Source organism: Phalacrocorax aristotelis, chromosome 1 (assembly GCF_949628215.1).
Source record: "Phalacrocorax aristotelis chromosome 1, bGulAri2.1, whole genome shotgun sequence".
Classification (NCBI taxonomy): Eukaryota; Metazoa; Chordata; class Aves; order Suliformes; family Phalacrocoracidae; genus Phalacrocorax; species Phalacrocorax aristotelis.
In genome coordinates, this window is record NC_134276.1 from 104,477,560 (window position 1) to 104,503,724 (window position 26,165).

The 26,165-nt window shown below is 40.7% G+C and overlaps 1 protein-coding gene across 2 annotated transcripts in view; it reads left to right on the forward strand.

The window, feature by feature from the left end:
- The first annotated feature begins 2,734 nt into the window (after window positions 1-2,734).
- Window positions 2,735-26,165, forward strand: part of LTN1 (listerin E3 ubiquitin protein ligase 1) — a 35,083-nt gene continuing 11,652 nt past the window's right edge. For both annotated transcript variants that reach the window (XM_075101348.1, XM_075101356.1), the window contains exons 1-19: window positions 2,735-2,860; window positions 7,948-8,151; window positions 8,412-8,510; window positions 9,615-9,845; window positions 10,620-10,672; window positions 11,089-11,269; window positions 11,943-12,116; window positions 13,167-13,357; window positions 14,372-14,519; window positions 14,944-15,729; window positions 16,243-16,284; window positions 17,251-17,443; window positions 20,473-20,712; window positions 21,696-21,849; window positions 22,135-22,285; window positions 23,015-23,216; window positions 24,159-24,318; window positions 24,458-24,562; window positions 24,817-24,959. In XM_075101348.1, coding sequence (XP_074957449.1) covers window positions 2,819-2,860; window positions 7,948-8,151; window positions 8,412-8,510; window positions 9,615-9,845; window positions 10,620-10,672; window positions 11,089-11,269; window positions 11,943-12,116; window positions 13,167-13,357; window positions 14,372-14,519; window positions 14,944-15,729; window positions 16,243-16,284; window positions 17,251-17,443; window positions 20,473-20,712; window positions 21,696-21,849; window positions 22,135-22,285; window positions 23,015-23,216; window positions 24,159-24,318; window positions 24,458-24,562; window positions 24,817-24,959 — 3,499 coding nt within the window. In that variant the 5' untranslated portion in view covers window positions 2,735-2,818. The remainder of the gene's footprint in view (window positions 2,861-7,947; window positions 8,152-8,411; window positions 8,511-9,614; window positions 9,846-10,619; window positions 10,673-11,088; window positions 11,270-11,942; window positions 12,117-13,166; window positions 13,358-14,371; window positions 14,520-14,943; window positions 15,730-16,242; window positions 16,285-17,250; window positions 17,444-20,472; window positions 20,713-21,695; window positions 21,850-22,134; window positions 22,286-23,014; window positions 23,217-24,158; window positions 24,319-24,457; window positions 24,563-24,816; window positions 24,960-26,165) is intronic.

Below are 26,165 nucleotides of genomic sequence, written 5' to 3' on the forward strand. Positions count from 1 at the left end.
CTTTTTAGGAAAGACAGGCCAACAGGACAAGCCAACAAGGTGAGGTGGGGGAGTTGCTCTTCATGTGAGGGAGCAACTGGAATGTATTGAGCTCTGCCTGGGGGTGGAGGAAGAATGAGTTGAGAGTTTATGGGTAAAAACTAAGGGGCAGGCAAATATGGGTGACACTGTTGTAGGTGTTTGCTACAGGCCACCTGATCAGGAAAAGGAAGTCAACAAGGCCTCCTACAGACAGCCGGAAGTTGCAGGACCTGGTTCTCATGGGGGACTTCAACCACCTGTATATTTGCTGGAAAAGCAACACAGCGAGGCGCATGCAATCCAGGAGACTGCTGCAGAGCATCAGGGGTAACTTTTTGACACAGGTGGTGGAGGAGCCAATGAGGTGAGAAGTGCTGCTCAACCTTATACTAACGAACAAGGAAGGGCTGGTTGAGAATGTGAGGGTTGGGGGTAGACTTGGCTGCAGTGACCATGAGATGGTGGAGTTCAGGATCCTGTGTGGTAGAAGCAGGGCAACAAGTAGGATTACAACCCTAGACTTCAGGAGAGCCAACTGTGGCCTCTTCAAAGTCCTGCTTAGAGGAACCCCATGGATTAGGGCTCTAGAAGGTAGCGGGGTCCAAGAGAGCTGGTGAATATTCAAGGACCACTTCCTTCAAGCTCAAGATTGGTGCATCCCTAGGAGGAAGAAGTCAAGCAAAGGATCCAGGAGACCCGCATGGATGCACAAAGAGCTTCTAGAAAAACTCAAATGGAAGGAGGAGGTTTACACGATATGGAAAAAGGGACTGGCCACTTGGGAGGAATATAGGAACATTGTCAGGGTATGCAGAGATGCAGTGAGGAAGGCCAAGGCCCACTTGGAACTAAATCTGTCAAGAGGAGTCAAAGATAACCAGGACTTGTTCAAACACATCAGTAGTAAAAGAAAGACTGGGGAATCTGTGGGCCCACTGCTGAACGAGGTGGGGGCCCTGGTGATGCAGGATGTGGAGAAGGCTGAGTTACTGAATGCCTTCTTTGCTTCTATCTTCACTGCTAAGGCTGGCCCTCAGGCATCCCAGCCCCCAGAGGTGAGAGGGAAAATCTGGAGAAAGGAAGGCTTTCCCTTCGTTGAGGAGGATTGGGTCAGAGATCACCTAAGCAAACTGGATCCTTACAAATCCATGGGCCCTGATAGGATGCACCCATGAGTGCTGAGGGAGCTGGCGGATGCTGTCACTAAGCCACTCTCCATCATCTTTGAAAGGTCATGGAGGACAGGAGAGGTGCCTGAGGACTGGAGGGTAACCAGTGTCACTCCAGTCTTCAAAAAGGGCAAGAAGGAGGACCTGGGAAACTCTAGGCCAGTCAGCCTCACCTCCCTCCCTGGAAAGGTGATGGAACAGTTCATTCTGGAGGTCATCTCCAGGCATGTAGAGGAAAAGAAGGTTGTCAGGAGTAGTCAACATGGATTCACCAAGGCAAAATCATGCTTGACCAACCTGACAGCCTTCTATGATGGCGTGACTGGCTGGGTAGATGAAAGGAAAGCAGTGGATGTTGTTTACCTCGACTTCCACAAGGCTTTTGACACTGTCTCCCATAACATCCTCACAGGTAAGCTTAGGAAGTGTGGGTTATATGAGTGGACAGTGAGGTGGTTTAAGAACTGGCTGAACAGCAGAGCTCAGAGGGTCATGATCAACAGGGCAGAGCCTGGTTGGAGGCCTGTAACTAGCGGTGTTCCCCAGGGGTCTATGCTGGGTCCGGTCCTGTTCAACATAGTCATCAGTGACCTGGATGAAGGGACAGAGTGTACCCTCAGCAAGTTGGCTGATGATACAAAACTGGGAGGAGCGGCTTATATGCCAGAAGGCTGTGCTGCCATCCAGCAAGACCTGGGCAGGCTGGAGAGTTGGGCCGAGGGGAACCTCATGAAATTCAACAAGAGCAAGTGCAAGGTCCTGCACCTGGGGAGGAACAATCCCATGCACGGGTATAGGTTGAGGGTTGACCTGATGGAAAGCGGCTCTGTTGAGGAGGACCTGGAAGTGCTGGTGGACAGCAGGCTAACCCTGAGTCAGCACTGTGCCCTTGTGGCCAAGAAGGCCAAGGGTATCTTGGGGTGCATAAAAAGGAGTGTGGCCAGCAGGTCGAGGGAGGTTATCCTCCCCCTCTACTCTGCCGTAGTAAGACCACATTTGGAGTACTGTGTCCACTTCTGGGCTCCCCAGTTGAAGAAAGACAGGGAACTACTGGAGAGAGTCCAGCGGAGAGCTACCAAGATGATCAGGGAACTGGAGCATCTCCCTTATGAGGAAAGGCTGAGGGACTTGGGTTTGTTCAGCCTGGGGAAGAGAAGACTGAGGGGGGATCTTAGCAATGCTTATAAATATCTGAAGGGCAGGTGTCAAGAGGATGGGGCTGGACTCTTTCAGTGGTGCCCAACGACAGGCCAAGGGGCAATGGGCACAAGGTGGAACACAGGAAGTTCCACCTCAATATGAGGAAAAACTTCTTCACTATGAGGGTGCCAGAGCAGGGGCACAGGCTGCCCAGGGAGGTTGTGGACTCTCCTTCCCTGGAGACGTTCAAAACCCGCCCAGACGCGTTCCTGCGTGCCTGCTTAAGCAGGGGGGCTGGATAAGATGATCTCCAGATGTCCCTCCCAAACCCTTCCGGCCACTCTGTCATTCCGTAACCCACGGCGCCCCGCAGGCTGCCTTGGGCGCCGCGCGCCTGGCCCCGCCCCCCGGAAGCGCCGCGCTCCCCCGCCCCGGCCGCGCAGCTGCCCTCTCCCGGCTGGTGCCCAACTTCTGCTGCCGCCGCCGCCATGGGGGGCAAGAACAAGCAGCGAACCAAGGGCAACCTGCGGGTGAGCGCGCCGCGCGGGTCGGGGACCGCCGCGCCCGTGGGCCCAGGTCCGCGCGGCCTCCGCCGGTGGCTCCAGCGGCGACCTTCCCGCCTCAGCGTGGCGGCGGGCGGCCGGGCCGGGGAGGGCGGCGGGGCCCAGGCCTCGGGGCCGGGGCTGGCGGCACGGGCGGGCGGGTGAAGGCCGGCCTTCCCAGTGCCTTGGGAAGGGGTCTGTGGGCCGCCGGAGCCCGGCCCCGCTGGGGGGCGGTGCTGCCTCGGGGTCCGGCTGCGGCGGCTGGGGCTGGGGCAGGGGCCGCCGTCGGGCTCCAGGGGCGAGCCCGGGCCGCAGGGCAGGGTGGCTGCGGCTTCCCCCGGCGTTTGTGCGCCCTTCATGGGGAGGGGCAGGGGCCGGGGGGCGTAACTCTAAAATCACCACGGGTGTAAGTTCGGCGAGGTATCGTTGAGTACGTTTAGTGTATTTTTTTCTGTGGAGATTCTTAGAGTACACCTGTCACGGTGTCTCCGTCTTGTCGCCGGGCCTGAAGTGATGTGACGTCTGTTGTATGTGGCACTTGCTTGGGATGTGAGAATTGTGGGTGAAGTGTTGTGTTTGGGTTGCTACAGATCTCCTTTTCATGTGTTCAAAGGAGGTTGTAGTGAGGTGGGTGTTGGTCTCTCCTCCCGAGTCACTAGTGATAGGACGACAGGAAATGGCCTCAAGTTGTGTCAGGGAAGGTTTAGATTGGATATCAGGCAAAATTTCTTCACTGAAAGAGTAGTCAGGCATTGGAACAGGCTGCCCAGAGAGGTGGTGGAGTCACCATCCCTGGAGGTGTTCAAAAAACCTGAAGACGTGACACTTCAGGGCATGGTTTAGGAGCCATGGGGGTGTTGGGTTGACCATTGGGCTTGATGATCCTAGAGGTCTTTTCCAACCTTAATAATTCTATGATTAGAGAAGACTAGGGAACACAAAGAAATATGTCCTTATAGTTGAGGTTGCACATGCAGAAAAAATGGCTTATCTGTAGATATAGTAGTCAGGTAAAATGTGACTTACGTACCTGAAGAAAATCACAAAAATACAATAAATTTAGGCAAATTGTCATTACTTAATAAAAACCCCTCAAACCCCAAACTCAAACTGCAGTGGTCATTAGGAAATAAAAGGTATTTGGGCTCTAAGGTGTCACAGAGAACATAACACCATCAGCTGGTTGTGAGGTGGTGTCGTGATTCAGCCCCAGTCAGCAACTGAACACTACGCAGCCGCTCGCTCACTCCCCCCACCCCTGTGGGATGGGGGGGAGAATCAGAAGAGCAAAAGCAAAAAATGGAAACTTGTGGGTTGAGATAAGAACAGTTTAATAATTAGAATAATAATGATAATATTGATTATGATAATAATAGCAATAATGATCATAAAAAAGAAAATGGAAAAAGGGAAAAAACCAGAACCACAAGTGATACAACCGCTCACCATCTTCTGACTGACGCTGCCCGTCCCGGAGCCGCAATTGCTGCCTGCCCGCCCCGGCCAGCTCCTCCCAGTTAACATACTGGGCATGATGTTACATGATATGGAATATCCCTTTGGCCAGTTTGAATCTGCTCTCTTAGCTGTGCCCCCTCCCCTCCCGGCTTCTTGTGCACCTGGCGGAGCGTAGAAAGCTAGGAGAGTCCTTTAATATAATAGAATATACAGATTTCATTTATCGTTCCCGTAGTCTATGGATCACCCCTGTAAAATGTATGTGAAATGTCCATTGAGTTCATTTAGTCCATGACTTTGGGTTCCATCCATTGTACGATTCTTTCAGAGAGGTGGGGTGTGTGGTGTTGGATTGTTGCATGCTGAAGTCTGTCCTTGTTCCATCACTGCTGCACTGTTAGTCCTTGTTCCATCTCAGCTGCACCTTGCTTGGTTCAATGAAAGTTCATTTTTTTATTAGTTCGGGAGATTTCCACCGTGATACCATTGATATGGCGTATAGCAACCATAGTAGTGATGACATACAACATTATATAGCAATTAACAGCATACCATTCAGTTCATTGGCTATTTTCACCCAAAATCAAATCCCCTTGAGGTACACACTGGACTCCTCCATCATCCCGCATCACCCACCAAGTGCACCCAGGTCCTCGACCAAAAGCAATCCCACGAATGGGTTTGCCTTTGCCTGAGGCAGGAAGAAGCCAGACTGTTTTCCCCAGCATATTTTTTCCGTGCACCACAGGGACTCTATCCCCTTCCAGAGTATGTAGGATTTCTGGCTGGGCAGGGCCAGCTCGATTGGTAGATCCCCTAGTGTTGACTAACCAGGTGGCTTTTGCCAAGTGTGTATCCCAGTGCTTGAATGTCCCACCCCCATTGCTCTCAGTGTAGTCTTTAATAGTCCACTGTATCTTTCAATTTTCCCAGAGGCTGGTGCGTGATAGGGGATGTGATACACCCACTCAATGCCGTGCTCTTTGGCCCAGGTGTCTATGAGGTTGTTTCAGAAATGAGTCCCGTTGTCTGACTCAATCCTCTCTGGGGTGCCATGTCGCCACAGGACTAGTTTTTCGAGACCCAGGATAGTGTTCTGGGCAGTGGCGTGGGGGACAGGATATGTTTCCAGCCAGCCAGTCGTTGTTTCTACCATTGTAAGCACATGGCGCTTGCCTTGGCGGGTTTGTGGGAATGTGATATAGTCAGTATGCCAGGCTTCCCCGTATTTATATTTCAGCCATCGTCCCCCATACCGCAGAGGATTTATCCACTTCGCTTGCTTGATTGTAGCACATGTTTCACATTTATGGATAACCTGTGCAATAGCATCCATGGTCAAGTCCACCCCTCGATCACGAGCCCACCTGTATGTTGCATCTCTCCCTTGATGGCCTGAGGTGTCATGGGCCCACCAAGCTAGAAATAGTTCACCCTTATGTTGCCAGTCCAGATCCACCTCAGCCACTTCAGTCTTGGCAGCCTGATCCGCCTGCTGGTTGTTCCGATGTTCTTCAGTGGCCCAACTCTTGGGGACGTGAACATCCACATGATGTACTTTCACAACCAGGTTCTCTACCCGGGCAGCGATATCTTGCCACAATGCGGCAGCCCAGATGGGTTTGCCTCTGCGCTGCCAGTTGCTTTGCTTCCACTGCTGCAGCCAGCCCCACAGGGCGTTTGCCACCATCCAGGAGTCAGTATAGAGATAGAGCACTGGCCACTTTTCCCGTTCAGCGATGTCTAAGGCCAGCTGGACGGCCTTTACCTCTGCAAACTGGCTCGATTCACCTTCTCCTTCAGCAGTTTCTGCTACTTGTCATGTAGGGCTCCATACAGCAGCCTTCCATCTCCGGTGCTTTCCCACAAGGTGACAGGACCCATCAGTGAACAGGGGGTATTGCTTCTCATCTTCTGGCAGTTTGTTAGAGAGTGGGGCTTCTTCAGCATGTGTCACCTCCTCCTCTGGTGATAATCCAAAGTCTTTACCTTTTGGCCAGTCCATAATCACTTCCCAGATTCCTGGGCGACTGGGGTTTCCTACTTGAGCCCGCTGGGTGATCAGTGCAACCCATTTACTCCACGTAGCATCAGTTGCATGGTGCATAGAGGGGACCCTCCGTTTGAACATCCAGCCCAGCACCGGCAGTTGGGGTACCAGGAGGAGCTGTGCTTCAGTACCAACCACTTCTGAAGCAGCTCGAACCCCTTCATATTCTGCCAATACCTCTTTTTCAGTTGGAGTGTAGTGGGCTTCGGACCCTCTGTATCCCCGACTCCAAAACCCTAGGGGTCAACTCCGGGTCTCCCCATGTGCTTTCTGCCAGAGGCTCCAGGTAGGGCCATTCTCCCTGGCTGCAGTGTAGAGCACATTCTTTACATCTTGTCCGGCCCAGACTGGCCCAAGGGCTACTGCATGGACTGTTTCCTGTTTAACCTGTTCAAAGGCTTGTTGTTGCTCAGGGCCCCATTTGAAATAATTCTTCTTCTGGGTCACTTGATAGAGAGGTCTTACAATCAGACTGTAATTTGGAATATGTATTCTCCAAAACCCCACAACGCCCAAGAAATCTTGTGTTTCCTTTTTGCTAATTGGTGGAGACATGGCTGCTATTTTGTTGGTCACATCCATTTGGATCTGACGACGTCCATCTTGCCATTTGATTCCTAAGAACTGGATTTCTTGTGCGGGTCCCTTAACTTTACTTTGTTTTATGGCAAAACCGGCTTTCAGAAGGAATTGGACTATTTTCTTCCCTTTCTCAAAAACTTGTTCTGCTGTATTGCCCCACACGATGATGTCATCAATGTATTGAAGGTGTTCCAGAGCTCCATCTTGTTCCAAAGCATTATGGATCAGTCCATGGCAAATGGTAGGACTGTGTTTCCACCCTGGGGCAGTCGATTCCAGGTGTACTGCACACCCCTCCATGTGAAAGCAAACTCTGGCTTGCACTCTGCTGCCAGAGGGATTGAGAAGAATGCATTAGCGATATCAGTTGTGGCACACCACTTGGCTGCCTTGGACTCCAGTTCATATTGAAGTTCTAGCATGTCTGGCACAGCAGCACTCAGGGGTGGTGTGACTTTTTTTAGCCCATGATAGTCTACTGTTAGCCTCCACTCTCCATTAGACTTCCGGACTGGTCATATGGGACTGTTAAGGGGTGAGTGGGTCTTACTGATGACTCCTTGGCTCTCTAGTCATCGAATAAGCTCATGGATGGGAATCAGGGAGTCTCTGTTGGTGCGATATTGCTGCCGGTGCACTGTTGTGATGGCGATTGGCACCTGTTGTTCTTTGACCGTCAGCAACCCCATAGCAGAAGGGTCCTTTGAGAGGCCAGGCAAGGTAGACAGCTATTTAATTCTCTCCGAATCCAAGGCATTAAAATCACTATAGGATAAGGGAATGCTCATTCTATAGAGAAGAATAATTTTCCAGGTCAAACTTTAAAGCATAAGTGGCCTTTTTTTGTGAGATTTTGTTTTAAATAAGACGTTAATTATACAATATAAATAGGATCATTATTTCAAACGCATGATTTGTGCAAAATGACAAAATGACAAAAATGACTGAAACAGATCACTGACTTCTGTCCCTGTTTTTTTGTTAGCCTTCTAGCAGTGGCCGAGCTGCAGAGCTCCTCGCCAAAGAACGTGGCACAGTGCCTGGGTTTATTGGCTTTGGAACATCTCAGAGTGATCTAGGATATGTTCCTGCAGTACAAGGAGCAGAGGAAATAGACAGCCTTGTGGATGCTGATTTTCGAATGGTGTTGCGAAAACTTTCTAAAAGGGATATCACAACAAAATTAAAAGTAGGTGTCTCCTTCGTCCCGCATAACTTTTTAAATTGGAAAACAATACATTTTTCTTAAGGATGGAAGATGAATGTATCTAGGTAGCTGGATCTGCAGTCCATCACACAATACTGGCGGAGCAAAATTAACTCTATAGATGCTCAGTTGCAAGACAGTAGTTGATTTTTGAAAAAGAGGATTGCAGTATCTGGTAGGAGCTGGTAAATTACAGAACGTATATATCTTCTTAAATAATGCTCTTGATGTCTTGATTTTAGGCTATGCAAGAATTTGGGACAATGTGCAAAGAGAGAGAAGCGGAAGTTGTTAAAGGTGTTCTTCCTTACTGGCCCAGAATTTATTGTAAGATCTCATTAGTAAGTATTAAAGTATCAAAATGAAAAACTTATCTGGATACTTCCTGTGAAAACCTCTAAGGCAGTCTTTATTGATATATCTAACTTTGTTGGAATTACTGACTTACTCTAGGAAAAACATGAAGTTGAAGGAAGGTAGTATTCTTTATTCTGGAGCTGTTTCAGTATTGGCAGTGGGTGGAATCTTCAACTGCTGATACCTGGGCTGTACTTGCTGGGTAGAGATAGCTGTTTTTTAGACCTTTATGTTGAAAACATGACAAGATATTTCTTCTCATGAAAAGTTATTTTATGTAGATTCTAGAAGAGCTGAAGAGAATGTAGTGTTCAGTTAATATAATTATAAATCTTTTTGATCTTGGACTAATACCAGACCTGACAATATTTTTTAAAAAAAAAAAGCAAACACAAAAAAAACCCACAAAAAACCCCTCCGAACATGAAAAGACCATGCGTAGCCAGATAATCCATAATTTTCTGATCTTTTTATATTTATATTTAATGTATCTCGAAACTATCTGGACTGGCTACTGTTAGAAACGTGGTATTGGATAAAATGAATCACTGTTCTGATCAGTTAGAGCGATTCCCAGTATTTCTTTCAGGAGCCAAGAGCATAGAAAATCATGATGATGTAAATTCATATGCAAATAATGGATAATGAACTTGTGTAGGCTTATGGTCATTTTAATCCAAAAGGAGTCTTCAAGGCTTCCTGTTTCTTCTGCCTTTTGTCTTTCTGTTAAATGTTTGTATAAAATGCAAATAGGAACTCTAGTTAGGAATATCAGGAAAAGGTTATAATTTTCAATGTACAACATGTCAGGAATATGCTGCTAAGTTAGGACTCTCTTCCTTATCTAGGGATACCAAGACTTTTTATTGTCGTTGTTGTGTATTTTCAGATCTATATAGCCCAATTAATTGCAAAAATGGCTAAACTGAGAGACAGCTTTTTTTTTTGGTCATCACTTCTGATCATCAAATGATCTTACTGATGATGACCAATCTCACCAATTCTGATCACAGCCAGCATTAGAGGTACATTTCTTAAAACAATAAACCTTCATTTTTTTTTTCCTTCCTTTATTTTTTCTTAAACAGGATCATGATCGCCGTGTGCGAGAAGCAACTCAGCAATCTTTTGAGCAACTGATTCTCAAAGTAAAGAAACACTTAGCTCCTTACCTAAAAAGTATCATGGGATACTGGCTGATTGCTCAATGTGACACTTACTCCCCTGCTGCTTCTGCTGCAAAAGTAGCTTTTGAAAAAGCTTTTCCTTCAAGCAAACAACCTGAAGCCTTAGCATTCTGTAAAGATGAAATTCTTAATGTGAGTTTATACTTTTGTATTTCTTTAAGGCTTTGTGTTGAATGTATGTAAAATTTTATTACAAGTTTAAAACTCATCCTGCCCCTATCTATTCTTCATGGTTAAATTTCTTTCTCACCTGATGCTTTGCTCCTGCTCATGTGAAGAGGAGACTGAGGCAAAGACACATCCTCTGCTGTTTTGACTTGCAGTTAGAATGACTAAAACCAGAGGAATGAATATGAAGTGAATTTTCTTGTATGCATTTCTACGTAATGATGCTCAGTCATCACATAATGTTGCTGACAGATGGAATAATGATGCCGGAGTAGTTTAGCTGCAGTGGTGGAGGATTAAAGAATGCTGAGCCGTGTTTCAGAGAGCCTCTACGAGTTTACTTCTGTCCAAGGTTAATGCTTTTCTGCTAGCCATATATGAAACTGAATTGACTGAATTTAAGAAGGTGAAAGTTTGCATTGCTGGCCTGCCATATGCAAACTTAACCATTTTGTTTTGTTTCAGTTTGGTTTCTTTTTACCAGAAGCCTGATGTCGTGGAAATGCAACTTACAAAGTATTATGAAGTCTTGATTTAAACAGTACCACAGCTACTATGTTCAGCTGGCGTCAATTAAATTATGTTTTCGTTCACTAGCATGTCTAAAATGTGTTTAAAAGACTCAGCTCGGAGGTTGTGAAGGTTTACTGTACAGCTGTTTCTGAATAATATATAGACTATATCATTCACATATAAATATTGGATTCTCATGTGTGTATATGTATTTTTTTCCCCTAGGTACTTCAGGATCACCTTCTGAAAGAAACACCTGATACGCTCAGTGATCCCCAGTATGTTAGCCTGCTTTAACGTGTATGGTTTAAGTCTTGGTCTGTACTAGGTTGTCTGTCCCTAGAGGTAGTGAATTTAGTTTTGTTTCAAGAGACAGAATAGTTATTTGAGTCTAGATCCCAGCAACTCCCTTTGGGACTAAGTATAAATACTTTTGAAAGTGTTATCAGTTGTCTAGTTCTTGTTTCAGCTCTTCTGCTGGAAGATGAGATGACTTGAAACTCTTTTTCTAACAGTTCATAATGTAATCTGCTGGCATTAGAACCTATGGAAAATTTACATGTTTACATTGCTGGCATCTGAAATCAAAAAAACACAGAAAAGCTGAAGAACGTTTAGTTTAGAAAAGCTTGAGAAGCCTACTGATTTATTTATGGTTCACTTTTTTTTGTTTTGTTTCTTTTTTGTTTCTGAGAACTGTACCAGAGGAAGAAAGGGAGGCCAAATTTTTCCGGATTCTGACCTGTTCCTTGTTAGCTTTAAAAAAGTTGCTTAGCATGTTGCCAAAGAAAGAGATGCATTCACTGGAGGAAAAGTTAATGTTACTTCTGTCCCAAAACAAATTTTGGAAATACAGCAAACACAGCATACCACAGGTGACTTTTTAATTTCTTCTTTATTTTGGTTGTTTTTAGTTAAAGGTAATACGCTGAACCTAAGCAAGTATTAGTTACTTGTATCCTACAGGGATGACCTTTGTACTTTGCTGAATTACGTTTGAAACGGCCTTCAAATTTCTAGGCCTTAAATAGACAATATTGCTCTAAAATTTGCCCACTAGGCTAATTTGTTGCTTCCGTGTCACCATCATCTACTTCTTGGCAATCTGCTGTCATTTCAAATTCATGTGAAAGACACAAACTGTGTCAGCTTGCTGCATGTGCTTTTGGTTTTTCATTTTTTTAAACGATTTCGTTGGTCTTTGGTCTGCTAAGACCAGTAGTGCATAGAGCGATGAATTGTTTCTGGTAGTATTTTGCTAAAAGTTTTAAGCTGCTCCTGGGAAAACATGCCTTTTGAGAAGTAAATTAAAATAAAATTTTTGATAAGCATTTTATCACTAAGCAAATTATTTAAAATATTAAACAGGCTTATCGAATACTTTATTTTCCTTTATTTTTAATAATACTTAAGCCTTTGCTGATGTGATAAAATATGGGGACTGCATGTTGTAAATTATGGTGACTTCAAAAGGAATGTTATAAACAACATGTAGTGTCAAAGTGTTGTCATTTGACTAAAATTTTGTTTTTCTGTGGCCAATGTCAGGTTCGCTCAGCTTTCTTTGAGCTGGCTTCTGCTTTTTGCCAGTACTTGCCTGAGCTGGTGAAAACTGAAGCACCAAGAGTTTGTCCTGCTGTTCTTCTCAGCATTGACGACAGTGATGCAGTGGTGTGTCCTGCTCTTTGGGAAGCTGTACTTTATGCTATCGCCACTATTGAGGTAATGCAGGAAACCTAAGGGGCAGATATTTTGCTCGGATTTAGCTTTTCATCAAGTGCCATTGTTCTCCGTGTAGCATTAGGAAGAACAGCTTGACTGGGTTTTCTCTATGATTAATAACATGAACTTATCAATGCTACATGCTCTCTCTTCCTTCGGGTTTTAGCGTAACTTTCAAATATATTGTGTCCAGCATGTGTCCAGGGTTGGTTTATAAGTTTTACTAAATTAATCTGAATCCCTTTGATTAAAAATAGTTATAAGTAAAATAATACTGAAAAACCTTTTCTTGGTTAAAGACAGTTACAAAAATAATGTGCAGTGCATTTTTGGTTGGTTTGTTTCACCTTCTACTTAAATGTTTGTTTCTGTAATTTTTTTTTTCTTTTTAAATTTGAAGTAAAAGACCAGCTTTGAATTTATTAGCAGGATGAGTGGTGTTGCCATAGACTGGGATGCTTTGAGGGTTTAATGCTGCAGATCTCTTTTGTAACTGTGGGTATAAACAGTAACAGTTTATGGGGGGGAAAAAAGATCTTTGTTCAGCTTGCTATAAATATAGGTATCTGGAACTATGATAAATCTGATTAGATGACAAAAAACTTTGGGGTGTGTGGGGAACATGCCAAGGTATTTTGTAACGATCAGAAGATTTTTTGAGGGGAGTTTTGAAGTTAGTGATGCTTCTAAAGTTAGGTTTTTGAAATCATTGCATATTCTTGATAATAAGAACTCAGAATTAAATAGAGGACCAGTTACAATAAAGATTTTTGTAAAGTATCCTTAGAGTGGTATTAAAGAGAAGCTTTTAATTACAGTTTGCTAACAAAGAAGGTCCATTGACCTTAAACAATACAAAAACAGTTTTATCATGTTAACTTCTTAAATTCACAAGCTGAAATAGGGAGAAAATAATATTTAAAAATACTGGCAAGTGAATTTAAACTTTACAGCAACTTGTTTCAGCTACACCTTATGGAGGTAAATGTTTAGCTTGGGAGTTCCTCCTAGGCAACATTTAATTTACAAAAAATGTATTTGTTTCTGTAGGACTGTTGGAGTCATGTAAATGCCAAAAAGGGAGTTCTGCCGAAGCTGTGGACAGTGCTTCGAGAAGGCGGACGAGGGCTAGCTACTGTTATATACCCAAATCTCTTGCCGTTCATTAGCAAGGTACCTCCTGGCATTGCAGAACCAAAGCTGGAATATTTCAGAACTTTTTTCAGCAATATGATTCAAGGGTATGAACCACAAATCTGTTTGTTTATTTATTTGAAATAGGTCTCTTTTACATTTGGAAATAGGAGAAATTAAGAAATTAGAGCAGCTTTGAAGATACCAGGCTCTTCTCACCAGTATGTAATTACTACAGAGGTTATTGGGGATTAGCATTGTGATTGTGGTTTGTGAAACTTCCTATATGCAGGAACTTTAATTCTTGTGATACTGATTTTTAAAGGTTTAAAACTGGTATAATTTTTTGCCTTTAAAATACATCAAAACCAACTTTCTACCAAATCTGTTTTAAATAGATGCATGTGCATTGTGTACTCAAAAGCATACGAAAGTTATTTTATGAAAGACTGAAATGTAACTTAAACAAAAATCAATTCTTGATTGATGTTGGCGTGGCCATTAGCAGAGCTCTTGGAGAAGAGAGTTATATATGGGTTGGTTTTGAAGAGTACACAGAATTTTACTGTAAGTAGTAAAACAGTTGTAATATTTGTATGGTGATTTGTGTGGTCTAATTTTCATTAAAAAACAAATCACAGTTGCTTAGACACAAACTGGCTATGGTGGAACTGTCTTTTGGTGGGTTTTTCTGTTTTTTTTTTTTTTTCTTTAATGTCAGAAACTGGCACCTTCTAAACCTCTGGTGTGTGTAAAAAACAACAACAACAAAAAAGACAAGGAGTTTTGACAAACAGCTGAAACAGTAGACAGTATTCTTCACTGGATATGTTTCCTCTAATTACATAGATATTTTTGATGAATGCTAAAACTGGATGAAAAAAATATTTTAATATAAGTTACATTAAATGCCTGGATTGATTGTTTTGACTCTTTGAATATGTCCTATTGAACTGGTTTTGATCTGACTCCTATCAATGATTTTATTATTCTGTATTCTCATATTGGTGTTGTCTGGATAAGAACAACACAACCGAGGTTACATTCTTTACGTATGTACTGGGTTTCTCAGAAGCACAGGTGACTGAGCGTGCCCTGCCTTTGATGTTGCCTTTCAATAGGTTGTCAAGGGAGCGAGTGATAGCCAGCCCTTCAGAAAGTTCAGCAATTATAACTGCATTTATGGAATGTCTGCGCTTTGCCATACTACAGAAAACAGACAAAGAAGATGACCAAAGACCAATTCATCAAATGCTTATATGTGACCAGGTATATATTAGAATTACTTAATATTGTTATGTGTACACTCAATAATTCAAAGTTAAATAAAAACATCAATTTCTGTGACGATTTACTTCTCTGTTGAAAGTCTTACTAGTTTTTATGGAAAAAAAAAACCAAAACCAACCCAACTTACTGAATTTAGTAAATTTTTTTCCTTCCTATAAAATCATCCCTTTTAATGTGCCATTTAAATTGTATAAAAAAAAACCCCAAACAAACCAATACAAAACTAAACCCCAAACATCCTACCCTGTATATTTTTATTAAGTATTCAAGCATGAGTAATTCCGATGTTTTCGGAATTGCTTCTGTAACATTCTTCAAAATTATTGAATTTCCAAGTATTATAAAGAATAGAATTATCATCTAGTGGGATTACTGTACTTTAATATTTTTTTTGTCTTTATAGCTAATTCCGCTTACCGATGCTGTACTTAAGGAGCCCAGGTTACAAAATGGACTGTTATTCTATCAAATAGCAGAAACGCTGAGCTCCTGGGAAGCTAAAGCAGAACTTTCCAATGATGACGGCACAGATGAAGTTTTCCAGAAACTGTTGTCATATTTTTGGGACCATCTTTTAAAAATGTGTATACTCCATGTCGATAAGTTGGATGCTCATGAGAAATCATTGTTTGCTATATCTGGTATGCTAGAAATTATTCAGAATCCAAAGAGTGCTACAAAACCAAATAGCAGAAGATCTCTCAAAATCAGATTTACTGATGAGGATGAATCTGAAAGAAACACAGAGAATGGAAAGCTCACGGAAGTGAGAAACAGTGACTCTGAAATACAGTCTGACTTGCAGCATTATTCACTTCTGAGGAAAGAGCCTTTAGAAAATTTAGTCTGCAACCTTGCTGAACTAAGTATTGTGTACGTCAACGAACAGAAGTCAGAACAGCATTTGAAATTTCTCTCTGCCCTGCTCAAATCGTTTTCTTCAAATAGAGTTTTTCAAGTACTTTTAGAGCAGGGAAATGATGCAAGCTCTGGTCAGGCTGAATCCCGAAAGGAAATTAAAGCTCACCATGAAAGTCCATCTGTACAGTTTCTGTATATGAATTTAATAACTTGGCTGAAAGAAGACTGGCGGAAAGACACCCATTTTCTGATTGATATTTTGTACAGTGTGCTTGATTGTTGCAACGGTAATGGTGAGAGGAAAATTGTTCTTGATGATTTAACGAAGGTATGACTCTTCTACGTTTTGTTATTAGTTTTTATCAAAGTGACCACTCTTCTTGTGGGCTGTGGTTGGTTATTCGTTTTATTCTGGGGCTGTGAAATGGAAGATCTTCTACATGAACTTGGATAAGTTCAGCGTAAGGACAGTAGATTTGGGAAAGGTTGACATGGCACTGTTGGGGTGAAAGGTTATGACATGTCCCTTTCTATATGGTATAAATCATTAAAAAGGTAACATCAGAATTTCTCTGTTCTTGCTTCTTCATACACCGTGCTTTTATACTAGTCATTGGTGGCCTTTCTTATAAATACAGTCCCTTGTTGACCTGTGTGGTAGAGAAACACTTGGAAGCCAAAAATAATATAATCAATAATTTTGTTACTGAAACTTAACAACTTTTGCTGATCCCCTACAGAAAATAAAGTTGTAAAATAATAAAGAGTTAAAATGGTATTAAATGCTTCCTACTCAGCAAAGAATGTGCTAAATACTGTGGAATTTTGTTTTTCTTTTCAGATGGATCTGAAATGGATTATTTTTCTGCAGATAATTGAAAAGGTACCTGTAAAGACTTTGTGTTTTGCATGTTTTTGATTATTTCCTTGGTGTTAGCTTTGAGAATTACATGTGTTTGAATTACTTCTTTTTTAATTATTATTATTTAAGTAGTGATCATTTCCATAGTTTTAAAATCTTGTAGTAATAGTTTCAGAGTGTTGTTTGTTTTAACTGCATTTAATCTGGGGACAGTCTTAGAAATGAAATGATGATACCAAAACAAAAGCATCTTTGTCCCTTATTTTTGGTCAGTTTGCTTTTTGAGCCAGGGGGATTCCTGATTTGTTTCTGGTCATCCCTTCTAAGCTAGAGAGAATGGGGCTGGGTATTAGACCAATAATTTAAATGATTATTTGTATCATCATGCTAACAAGGAGAAGACAGTATACCATTTTTTCACACAGGATATTGAGAGACTGACATTTAAGTGATTGCCTGGGATGAAGTATGAACTGTATTACAAATTTTTGGACAAGAACTTATAGCACTTGGTTTACAATCCAGTGCATTGACCATAATATCTTTCCTCACAGATACTGTGTATTTTAGGAATCCTCAGTTTTTATGGTTTTGTAACTTAAAATGGCTTATCTACTGTGTTTCTGATTTGTGACCTTCCATTTCTTTTTAGAGAAATTCAGATACTGTAAATAGATTTTATGTTGTAAATATATTTTATTTCAGACAACCTTGTCATCCAATGTAGGCATTCCACAGGCTCTATAGTTGGAGAAAAGGAAAATGAATAGCTTTCAGAAGGTCTGATCTAGCCATAAGTTGCTGTCTCTGACCAAAAAGAAAGTTGGGGGGATTGTTGGCAGACATAAACACCTGGAGTCTTATTGTTTATGACAGATGATATGATTACCACTCTGTGTGCAGCTTTGACAAATTGATCTTATGCTTAGTTAGTAATAAAAGTTAATACTCTCAAAAGGTTATTGGAATTATTTTCTTGTGGCTCAGGCATGCTCAAGCTCAACAAAACTTTCCTTAGTCTCTGACTGGCTGAAAGGAGATACACTTGGAGAAAGACTTGTAATGCTGGCAGATGACCTCTGTCATCTGGGTTTAAAACCTATAGCAGCCTCATCAGAATCATCCCCTTCAGAAAGGTGGACCCTCCTGAGCTTAGTGTTGTCACAACACATTAAAAATGGTAAGTGTATTTATTCCTTTGAGTTTGTGAAGTGTAAATATCGCACTGATGCTTTGTAGAAGGTTGAAAGGAATTTGAGGTCATCCAGAACACTTAATTTGTAACATCTAGGCTTTTTTTTTTTTTCTTACCTACCCCAATTAACCATGTCCAGTTTAATTTTGTAAACACTAACTTGCAGCAGTGACATTGCGATTTTTTTGGTCTGTGTTGCTAAAAAAGGTCAGTGTTTAAAGAACAGATTCAGATTTGTTAGGAAAATTTGAGGAATATTTTAAGTAAGTTTGTTTTATTAGCTGATGTGCTGCAAAATAATACTAATTTTTAAACCGTACTATCTGTAATTTACCATCAAAACTAGAATATCAACAATCAACAGTTGTGGACCCGTGTGTGTATTGGTAATGCCTTGTTACAGGATCTGTGAATTGCTTTGAGCCATTTTCAGTTTGATTAATGTATTTTAAAAACAGTGTGTGTGTACTTGTGCTGTATATGTAATCTATTTTTTATTAATAACATCCTATTTCATTTCTTCTTGTGTTTTGTGGTATCTGTGATATGACTTCTAGTGGCATGGGATTTTCTTGGTGTTTTCCATGTAAACTGGTCATTGGTGTTTTGTTAAACTCAGCACTTGCTTTGATCCCTGAGGTAACATACTTAAGTTTATCTGAACGCCGGTCACATTTGTGGTGCTTTGAGGTTTCAAGATGCACACAAGTTGACTGCAGTGGATGTTCTTAGATAGTGCGTGCTGAGGGTGTTGTAAGATTGTGATTTCTGTTACTGGAACTTTTGATGTAGAGAAGCATCAGGAAAACCTATTCCTTCCCTCCAGAGAGAGTTCAACAAACTTGCTCACTTGTGAGTCAGTGGTGCCCTAGGGCTGATTGCTCAGAGACTTTGATTTTTGGCTTCAGAGCTGGAGGTATTGCTGAGCTCAGGTATTTGTTTTGTGCTGGGTGCTGTGTGATCCGTTTTTAATGCATGTTGGATGAAGTCTAAGAGATCTTCCAGAACTATGGTGGTTCTTGACTTAGTGATTTAGGCCAAAATAGAGTATGTGGACTTTCAAAACGGTTTTTGATGAGATCTCATGTCTTAGTTTCTCAAGGTAAACTGTCATGGAGTAAATGGAAGGGCCTTTCAATGATCAGTAACCTATCAGATGATAGGAATTAAAGAGGGAAAAAGGATAAATACTGAAAGCATGATAATTGTTTTTGATTAAGTTATTCAGAGCCATCAAAATTGAAGTTTCCAGGAGCTGTAGCAGTGTGTTGTGATACTGAATGATTAACTCATACAATTACAAATGAATTTCAAAGCCAATAAATATAAAAAGTATACATGGGAAGAAAACAGTCGTAACTGTATCTGTTTTATGGTAGGCTCTGAGCTGTTAGAATTGAGAAGAGAGATCTTCAGTCATTGTGATGGCTCCCTGTAAGTGGCAGGCTGGTGCTCCGCAGTAGAAAGGGAATACAGGTGTTGTGGTTTAGCCCCAGTCAGCAACTGAGCACCACACAGCTGCCTGCTCACTCCCCCACCCCGTGGGGGAGGGAATTGGAAGAGCAAAAGCAAGAAAACTCGTGGGTTGAGATAAGAACAGTTTAATAATTAAAATAAAATAGTAACAGCAATAATGGTAATGATAATGATTAGGATAATAACAACAACAATAATAATGATAATATAATGGAAAGGAAAATAAAAAGAAAGAGAAATGAAACCCGGTGGGGGAAAAACAAGTGATGAAGCCACTCATCACCTGCCAACTGATGCCACCAGTCCCTGAGCCATGATCACTGCTTCCCCCAGCCAACTCCCCCAGTTGATGTACGGGGCATGATGTCATATGATATGGAATATCTCTTTGGCCAGTTTGGATCAGCTGTCTTGGCTGTGCCCCCTCCTTTCCCAGCTTCTTGTGCACCCGGCAGAGCATGGGAAGCTGGAAGAGTCCTCGACTAGTAGAAGCACTACCCAGCAACAACTAAAACATCGGTGTGTTATCAACATCATTTTCATACTAAGTCCAAAGCACAGCACTGTGCCAGCTGCAGTGAAGAAAATTAACTCTATCCCAGCTAAAACTGTGACAACAGGTTATTAAGAGCTGCTGTGTAAAGAACGGAGGACAAATGAAAATTGTTATAGCATTGGTGTGTCAATATCTTGAATACTGCCTGTAGTTTTGGTCACTACAATATTCTTGTTCACTTACATGCTTCGAAAAAAAGGTGTTATAGAATTAGTGTATGCCCATAGAAAGATGGCAGGGATGGTAAAGAAAGATGGCAAATACAATGGCTTCTGCTTATAGAAGCAATAAACAGACTAGAATATTTTATCTTGCAGTGAAAGTGATTGGGGATGGGGTTGTGGTAAAGAGGCATAAAATCATAATTTGTATGGAAAAAGCAAATAGGAAGAAATTTTTCATTGTTTCTTTAAATGGAAGAGCCTGAGGTTGCTTACAGATGCTTAGATAGCAGGCTTGAAGAAAGAGAAAAGTGTACTTCTTCATACAGTTCATAATTAAATAATGGGACTCATTGCCACAGGATGCTGTGGAGTTTGAGGATAAATGGGATAAGCCTACTTCAGTCCAGTGAGAAAGGGACTAAGCATATTCATGGAAGATTGGTCTGGCTGGGTTAATTATATACAGGGGTCCAGGTGTAATCTCTGGCTCACAATTGATTGTCAGAAGTGAGGAAGGCATAAAAGGGAAAGGGTTCATTCTGCACTTGCTCTGTTTTATATACCTTTTGTCTAAGCTGCTTCAGCTGGTTTAGAGAAGGGATGCTTGGCAATATGAAACTTTGGCTGGGTGATCCTAGATGACTGTGGGATAAGAAAGAGGACTTAGGTGTGTATGTTAAACTGAAACTACTTTGCCCTTTATTTTGCATTCAAAATTAGTAAAGGAAAACCAAATCAGTACATGGCAATCTGATGCCTTTGAATGATCATGTTTATCAGGTAGCCAAAGCATGCTGTCTTTTTCCTTTCCTCAACAGAGTCTTTGATTGGGGAAACTTTTGTTGAAAGGATTATTGATAAACTTCAGGCAGCTCTGTCTAAAGCTAAGGATCTTTCTGAAGCTGGAAATACTGAACCGTCAGTATCTTTTATCTGCGATGTAGCCTCAAGCTTTTTCAGCTCAGTTAAAGGGTGTTTACTGATGCCATCCTCAGAAGACTTGCTGCTTACCATCTTCCAGTTGTGTGCTCAGAAGCAGGATGCTACGCACTTAACAGGTAATTTGGAAAAAGCACAAACTTTTTGTGCTTGATTACATCTAAATTTTTCTTTTTCATGAAAGAGATTCAATATATAAAATAATATTGAGTTCACAGACAGCTGTAACAGACATGAAAACTTGTGCTTTAATTTACAATGCCAGTAGTTACTACTAAACGTCAAGTCCTGTACCTCTTTACAAGGATTTTAAACTACTTTGATGTTAGTGTCCCTGTCCTTCAGCTATCTTTGATGCTGTGATATTTCACGCTTTCTAGAGTGTTACATAAATTATTTAAAGTAATGAAGTACAAAGAATGAACAATATTTTTTTGTTTATTCTGTAATGTGAGGTTCCTATGAAAAGATGTGTGCAATTACTTCATTAAAGATATATATATTCTGAAACCATTTATATTGGACAAGTTGCTCTGACAAATTGTGATGCATTTCTGTCTCCACCAGCGTCTCATTTTCAGACTGAGATCCTGATTTATATTCTTTGAACGCAGAATTTGAGAGTGATAAATGATATATGCATCTACTGCTGTAGGTATAAGGGAAGAAATGCTGCAGTGTTGTCATAGAAGTGAAGTAGGACAACAATAACCTGAAAACCACTGCTGCTTTGCAAATGGTGGTTGACGTTGTGAATGTTCAGTATTTCAGTATTTTAAAAAGTTCTGCGGTTTTGAAGACCATATGTGCATATTGTAGTAGAAAACAGGAACATCACTCTTTTTCTCAAAGCATTACCTGTGCGTCAGAGTTAATTTGAAGTTGCTCTGCAAGAACCTGTATATTTGCTCTCGATAGTTATTGCATGTAACCACATAAAAAAAGAGAATTCTTTTCCTGCTCTAGGACCTTTAGATATGTGTGGTTGTTGCTGTATGCTGTAGGTTGCAATTTGGGCTTACCTGTTTGTGGTAGCTTTGCTTGTCTGTTTGCTGGGGGCTTTTTTTGGTGTTTCGTTTTTCTTTTCTTTTCCCTACAATAGATTTACTTGTATGTAAATTAAAACACACTTGGATGTCTGGTGTGAATTCACTTGTGCATCAGCTTCGGAGTGTGCAGAAACAGAGTACCTTTTTGCATAAATCGGCACTGTGGGTCAAGAATCAAATTCAGTCATCGTCTTTGGATGTTAAAAGGTAATTGTGATGTACATGTCCATTTCATAATATGTTGTTCTCCAAAACAAACTAAGATTGGTACTATACTATTTTTTTCATTTAATTGGTATCTGTGTTGCTGAGAGTTTTTTCAGCCTGTCAGAGGTGGGAACTGTGGCACAGAGCATAACTTAAAATGCCATTGGTATGGCATGTATATAGCATTGATACAATGTACATAGCATTGTATCAATGTAAAATAAAGCAGCTTGCTTTTACTGGGTCATGCCAAACTTGTTTGCAGCATTTTTTTCTTTTTTTCAGCCTTCAGATTTTGATCTCTGCAGTTAGTGATTTGTTGTCTAAGCTTATGGAAGCTGACGGACCGTCTGGATATCTTGTGGGAGCTTATGTTGAGCATGTCACACCAAACAAAACTGAGTGGGGGAAATTGCATGAGTCGCTATCCACTGAGGTACGAAAATGATAATGGACTTGCATGCAGTAGTCGATCTTACCTCAAGTCTGTGTCCTTTCGGGTGATAAGCATTCTTTATTTTGACATCACACTGCAGTTATGAATACGCATATGTCTGTGTAAAGGTTCTTAGCAGCCTCTGTCCATGACAGAGGACAAAATCTATATGTTTATGGCCCCATCCAGTACTACTGGAGAAAATCAAAATCTGCAAAATTACCCTTTTCTGCATGGAACACCAGCAACTTCCTTTACAGTTCAGGAATTTTGTCTGACAGAATATACATCATGAAGATGTTCTTATAGATGAATTAACTTAAAGATAAGATTAATTTTGTGAAAGACGCTGATATCTGCAGAGGAACATGATACACTGACTATCAACAAAATGGTGACATGTATAGAGTGGAGAGCGGGGAAGGAAATAAGTTTCCTGTTTGACCACCAATATTCAGTAACCCTAGTATTTCTTGTAAAATATAGAGTTCTAAAGATAGATATTTATTTCTGAGGCAGCAGTGTAGTTCCAATCTACTGCTGTGCATTTAGGTTTTTTAATATGCTGGAGCAGATCAGCCTCACTGTTGTGCTTTTAGTGTTAATTTGTATCTTTCATGGTTATTTTTTAATAATTCTGAATTTTCAAGGTTAAACAGATCATAGCTCTTCTATGCATCATTAAAATGTCAATTATTTACTCATACTCTCTTTATGCACCTATTACAGTGGATGCACAAACCTCTTTTGGAAGGAAGGCTTAGTATGAATTGTGAACCTTTGGGATCCTGTGTCAGGCTGTGTGGCACAACTAAACTTCCAGGCCATCTGTGTACTTCAGCCTTAATAAGTAAAATGGTACTACTTGTATTGGAAAATGGTATAGTCCACGGAAATGATGATGCTGAAAGAAAGAAAATTGACAATATAAGTAAGTTACAATGGTAAAACTTGAAGGAATTTCATTTTATAGTAGCTGTAAATTAACCTGAATCGGTAATTAGAAATGAATAGTTGAAGTTTGGCATATAGGTATAAGAAATCATCCTTTTATCTTCTGTTGTTTTTTTTTTCTTCTCCTTTAAAAGTATAAGTACACACAAGTGTAGTCTTTAAATTTCTAGAACCTTTTGTGATTATATACGTGCTATTGCAGCAGAATGTTGAAGTTCATCGTAAATTCAAACTTCTCCCAATTCAGAGGTGCTCATTGCCAAAACACATGGTGCATTGGCATGACTGGACAGTGAACTGTATCCATGCCATCAAATAAACGCCCTGAGTGTTTAGCCAAAATGTAAAGGTATTTTGAGGCAGCAATTTCTCTTAATTCCACCAGGTGGAATCTTGTTTCTTTTTAATTATCGAATGCTCAGATTAGAGCCAGTGTTATCAAATTAACAATTCTATCGCCAAAAGTCTCACTACAATAAGAAGTGTTATTGTTCAGTGTGGGTCTTTTTAAGCTAATGAAGAAACCGCATCCTAACTATTAGCATCAAATTTGTTTTGTGTTTTTTTCTTTTGCCGGACTTAGATCTTGATTGCCCTGTCTGCAAGAAATACACATTTAAAAAAAAAAAAAAGACAGACAATAGAGGGGAGTTAGAATTCTTCTCAAATTTGATTTGCTTTAAAATTTCCTGAGCATCTGGAATAGGTTATTGTAGCCTTTTCTTCTCTTGGATTTTATGGTGCAATGGCAAATATGCAGTTCATGCTCTGAAGCACCTGAGATTGCTTGTAAATGTCATCTTCTTAATGCATTAAAAACATACTTTAAAAACCCAACAAAATCTTGACCTGAAACTTCTTGCTGATGCACTGAGTATATTCAGCAGTTGTTTGTAAACAACAACCTTTATTTAATTAGTTGCAGAGCTGTTGTACTCATTACAGTGGATTGAAGAATTGGAGAATCCTCCTTATCTGCTTCTGGAATACGTTCATATATTAGAAGAAATGCACATCACATATGAGAAGTTCAGTACACTTAGTAATACAACTAGCCTTCAGCAAACAATATTTGATAGGTACGTAGGAATAAGTAAAACAACCCTTAACCCTGTCTTCATGTTTTGCATTGTATAAAGTACAAAACTTCATCCAAATGTTTTTGTTGTGAACTGTGCATCTGTATAAATTAACCATGGTCTGTCTTCTTATTTGAAGATCAGAAGCACACGGAAGACTCTGGTCCTTAACCATGGCTAAAGTGATTCATGTGGAAAACACTGTATCCTGTGAGATGAAACAACTTTTTAAGACAACAGAAGGGTACCTTAATACTGCTGCCTTTAGTCTTTTAGTTTGTTGCAATTGTTGATAAAGTTAAATGATACTGATTCTGATGATTGACAACTGAAGTCTGAAAGTTTGGTAATACTTGTGTATGGAATGTAAAAGTGAGACTCAGTGTGTGAGATTAGTTACATCATAGGATATTAGATCATTATGAATCAATTGACATTTTGTTTGCTAGTTAAATTTTTGGGTTTGTTTCATTCTTGATGTTTTGTTTGTATGAATAGGTTTCTGCCATTAACAGAGGGCAGACTGCATACGCTTCAGTGTCTATCACCTTTTTTAATTGAGGAAGAGAAGAAAGAACTTGTCTTCCACTGTGTGGCCAAACTTATGACATGCGCACAGACGGAGCTTTCCAGCACTGATGGTGAGTATATTCTTACCTCAGTCCACTTCATTAGAATTTAAGAACGTTATTTTGTAATAATGTTTGCTTTTAGATAAAATGTGTTAACTATAATAATATTGTCTTTCCTAGAAAGAAATGTATTCTCAGTTTGCATATTTCTTCTAGACTGTTTGGCGTAGTAGTTTTCTGCCTTAATAAGGAAGTGCAAGCTATACTACCTGATAGAACATTAGAACTAAGTTTAGGCTGATATTGTTAAAGGAGCTTTGATATCACCATACCTCTTGTTTGGTCTACCTGACTTAAACACATCTGTAAATATCAAGGTTTTCAGTTAATCATTTAGGCTTTACACAGCATACAAAAATATTACTCTCATCAACTGGTAGTGTCATGATTGTCTGTAGATGCTTTAGCAAGAACTCTTTCACAGTTTATGTATAATTCCTGAGTAGTTCTTCCAGTGCATGGGATATAGTGTGCTGAGTCAGAACTGCTGTATATACACTTTCAGCAGCTTTTGAAAAACTACTTAGATGTGATTGAGGTTTATTATAATATTGTTTTGGATATCCTTTAGAAAACCTTTATATTTTCAGAAACTTCTTGTTTTTCAAGAAAATTTAAAGGAAGAAACTTTCTCTTTTTTCCTCAATACTGCTTTTGTGCTTTCTTGCACATGCTCTTACTGATCAGTCGGTATAAAAACTTGAAAGGTGATTTTGTATTTTTTAACAGGACTGTGCTTACTTAAATTGGAAAGTTGTCTTTGGTGACTTTAAACTGTGGACATCTGTCTGACCCTTAGCAGTGTCCTCAGGATTTCAGATGACATCCTTTAAATGGACATCGTCAAAGTGTGAAAATTCTCAGTGTTAGTGCCATGCAGTGATTGAGAGGAATCTTGAATTTTTCTACTGTGGTAGTTTCCCTAACTCTTACTCTTTGGACTTAGTTAAGCTTTCCTGGCTTTCTGAGTGAACTGGTGAACCAACCAAATGTGGCTGTGAAACTTTAAACAGAAAATGGGAAAAAGAGTCCTCACTCCTCCCCTGCTGTGGAGTGCTCATGTTTGTAACGCTGGTCTGCGTTTTCCTTTCTGCTGCTTCTCATTTTTCTAGAGATTCCTGCGCAGACGGTATTTCCCCATTAAGTGTGATGTAGGTTGTAGGCCTACCATTCAACTCTTAATTCTTTTTTTTTCAGATCAGCAAAGTGCTGGTA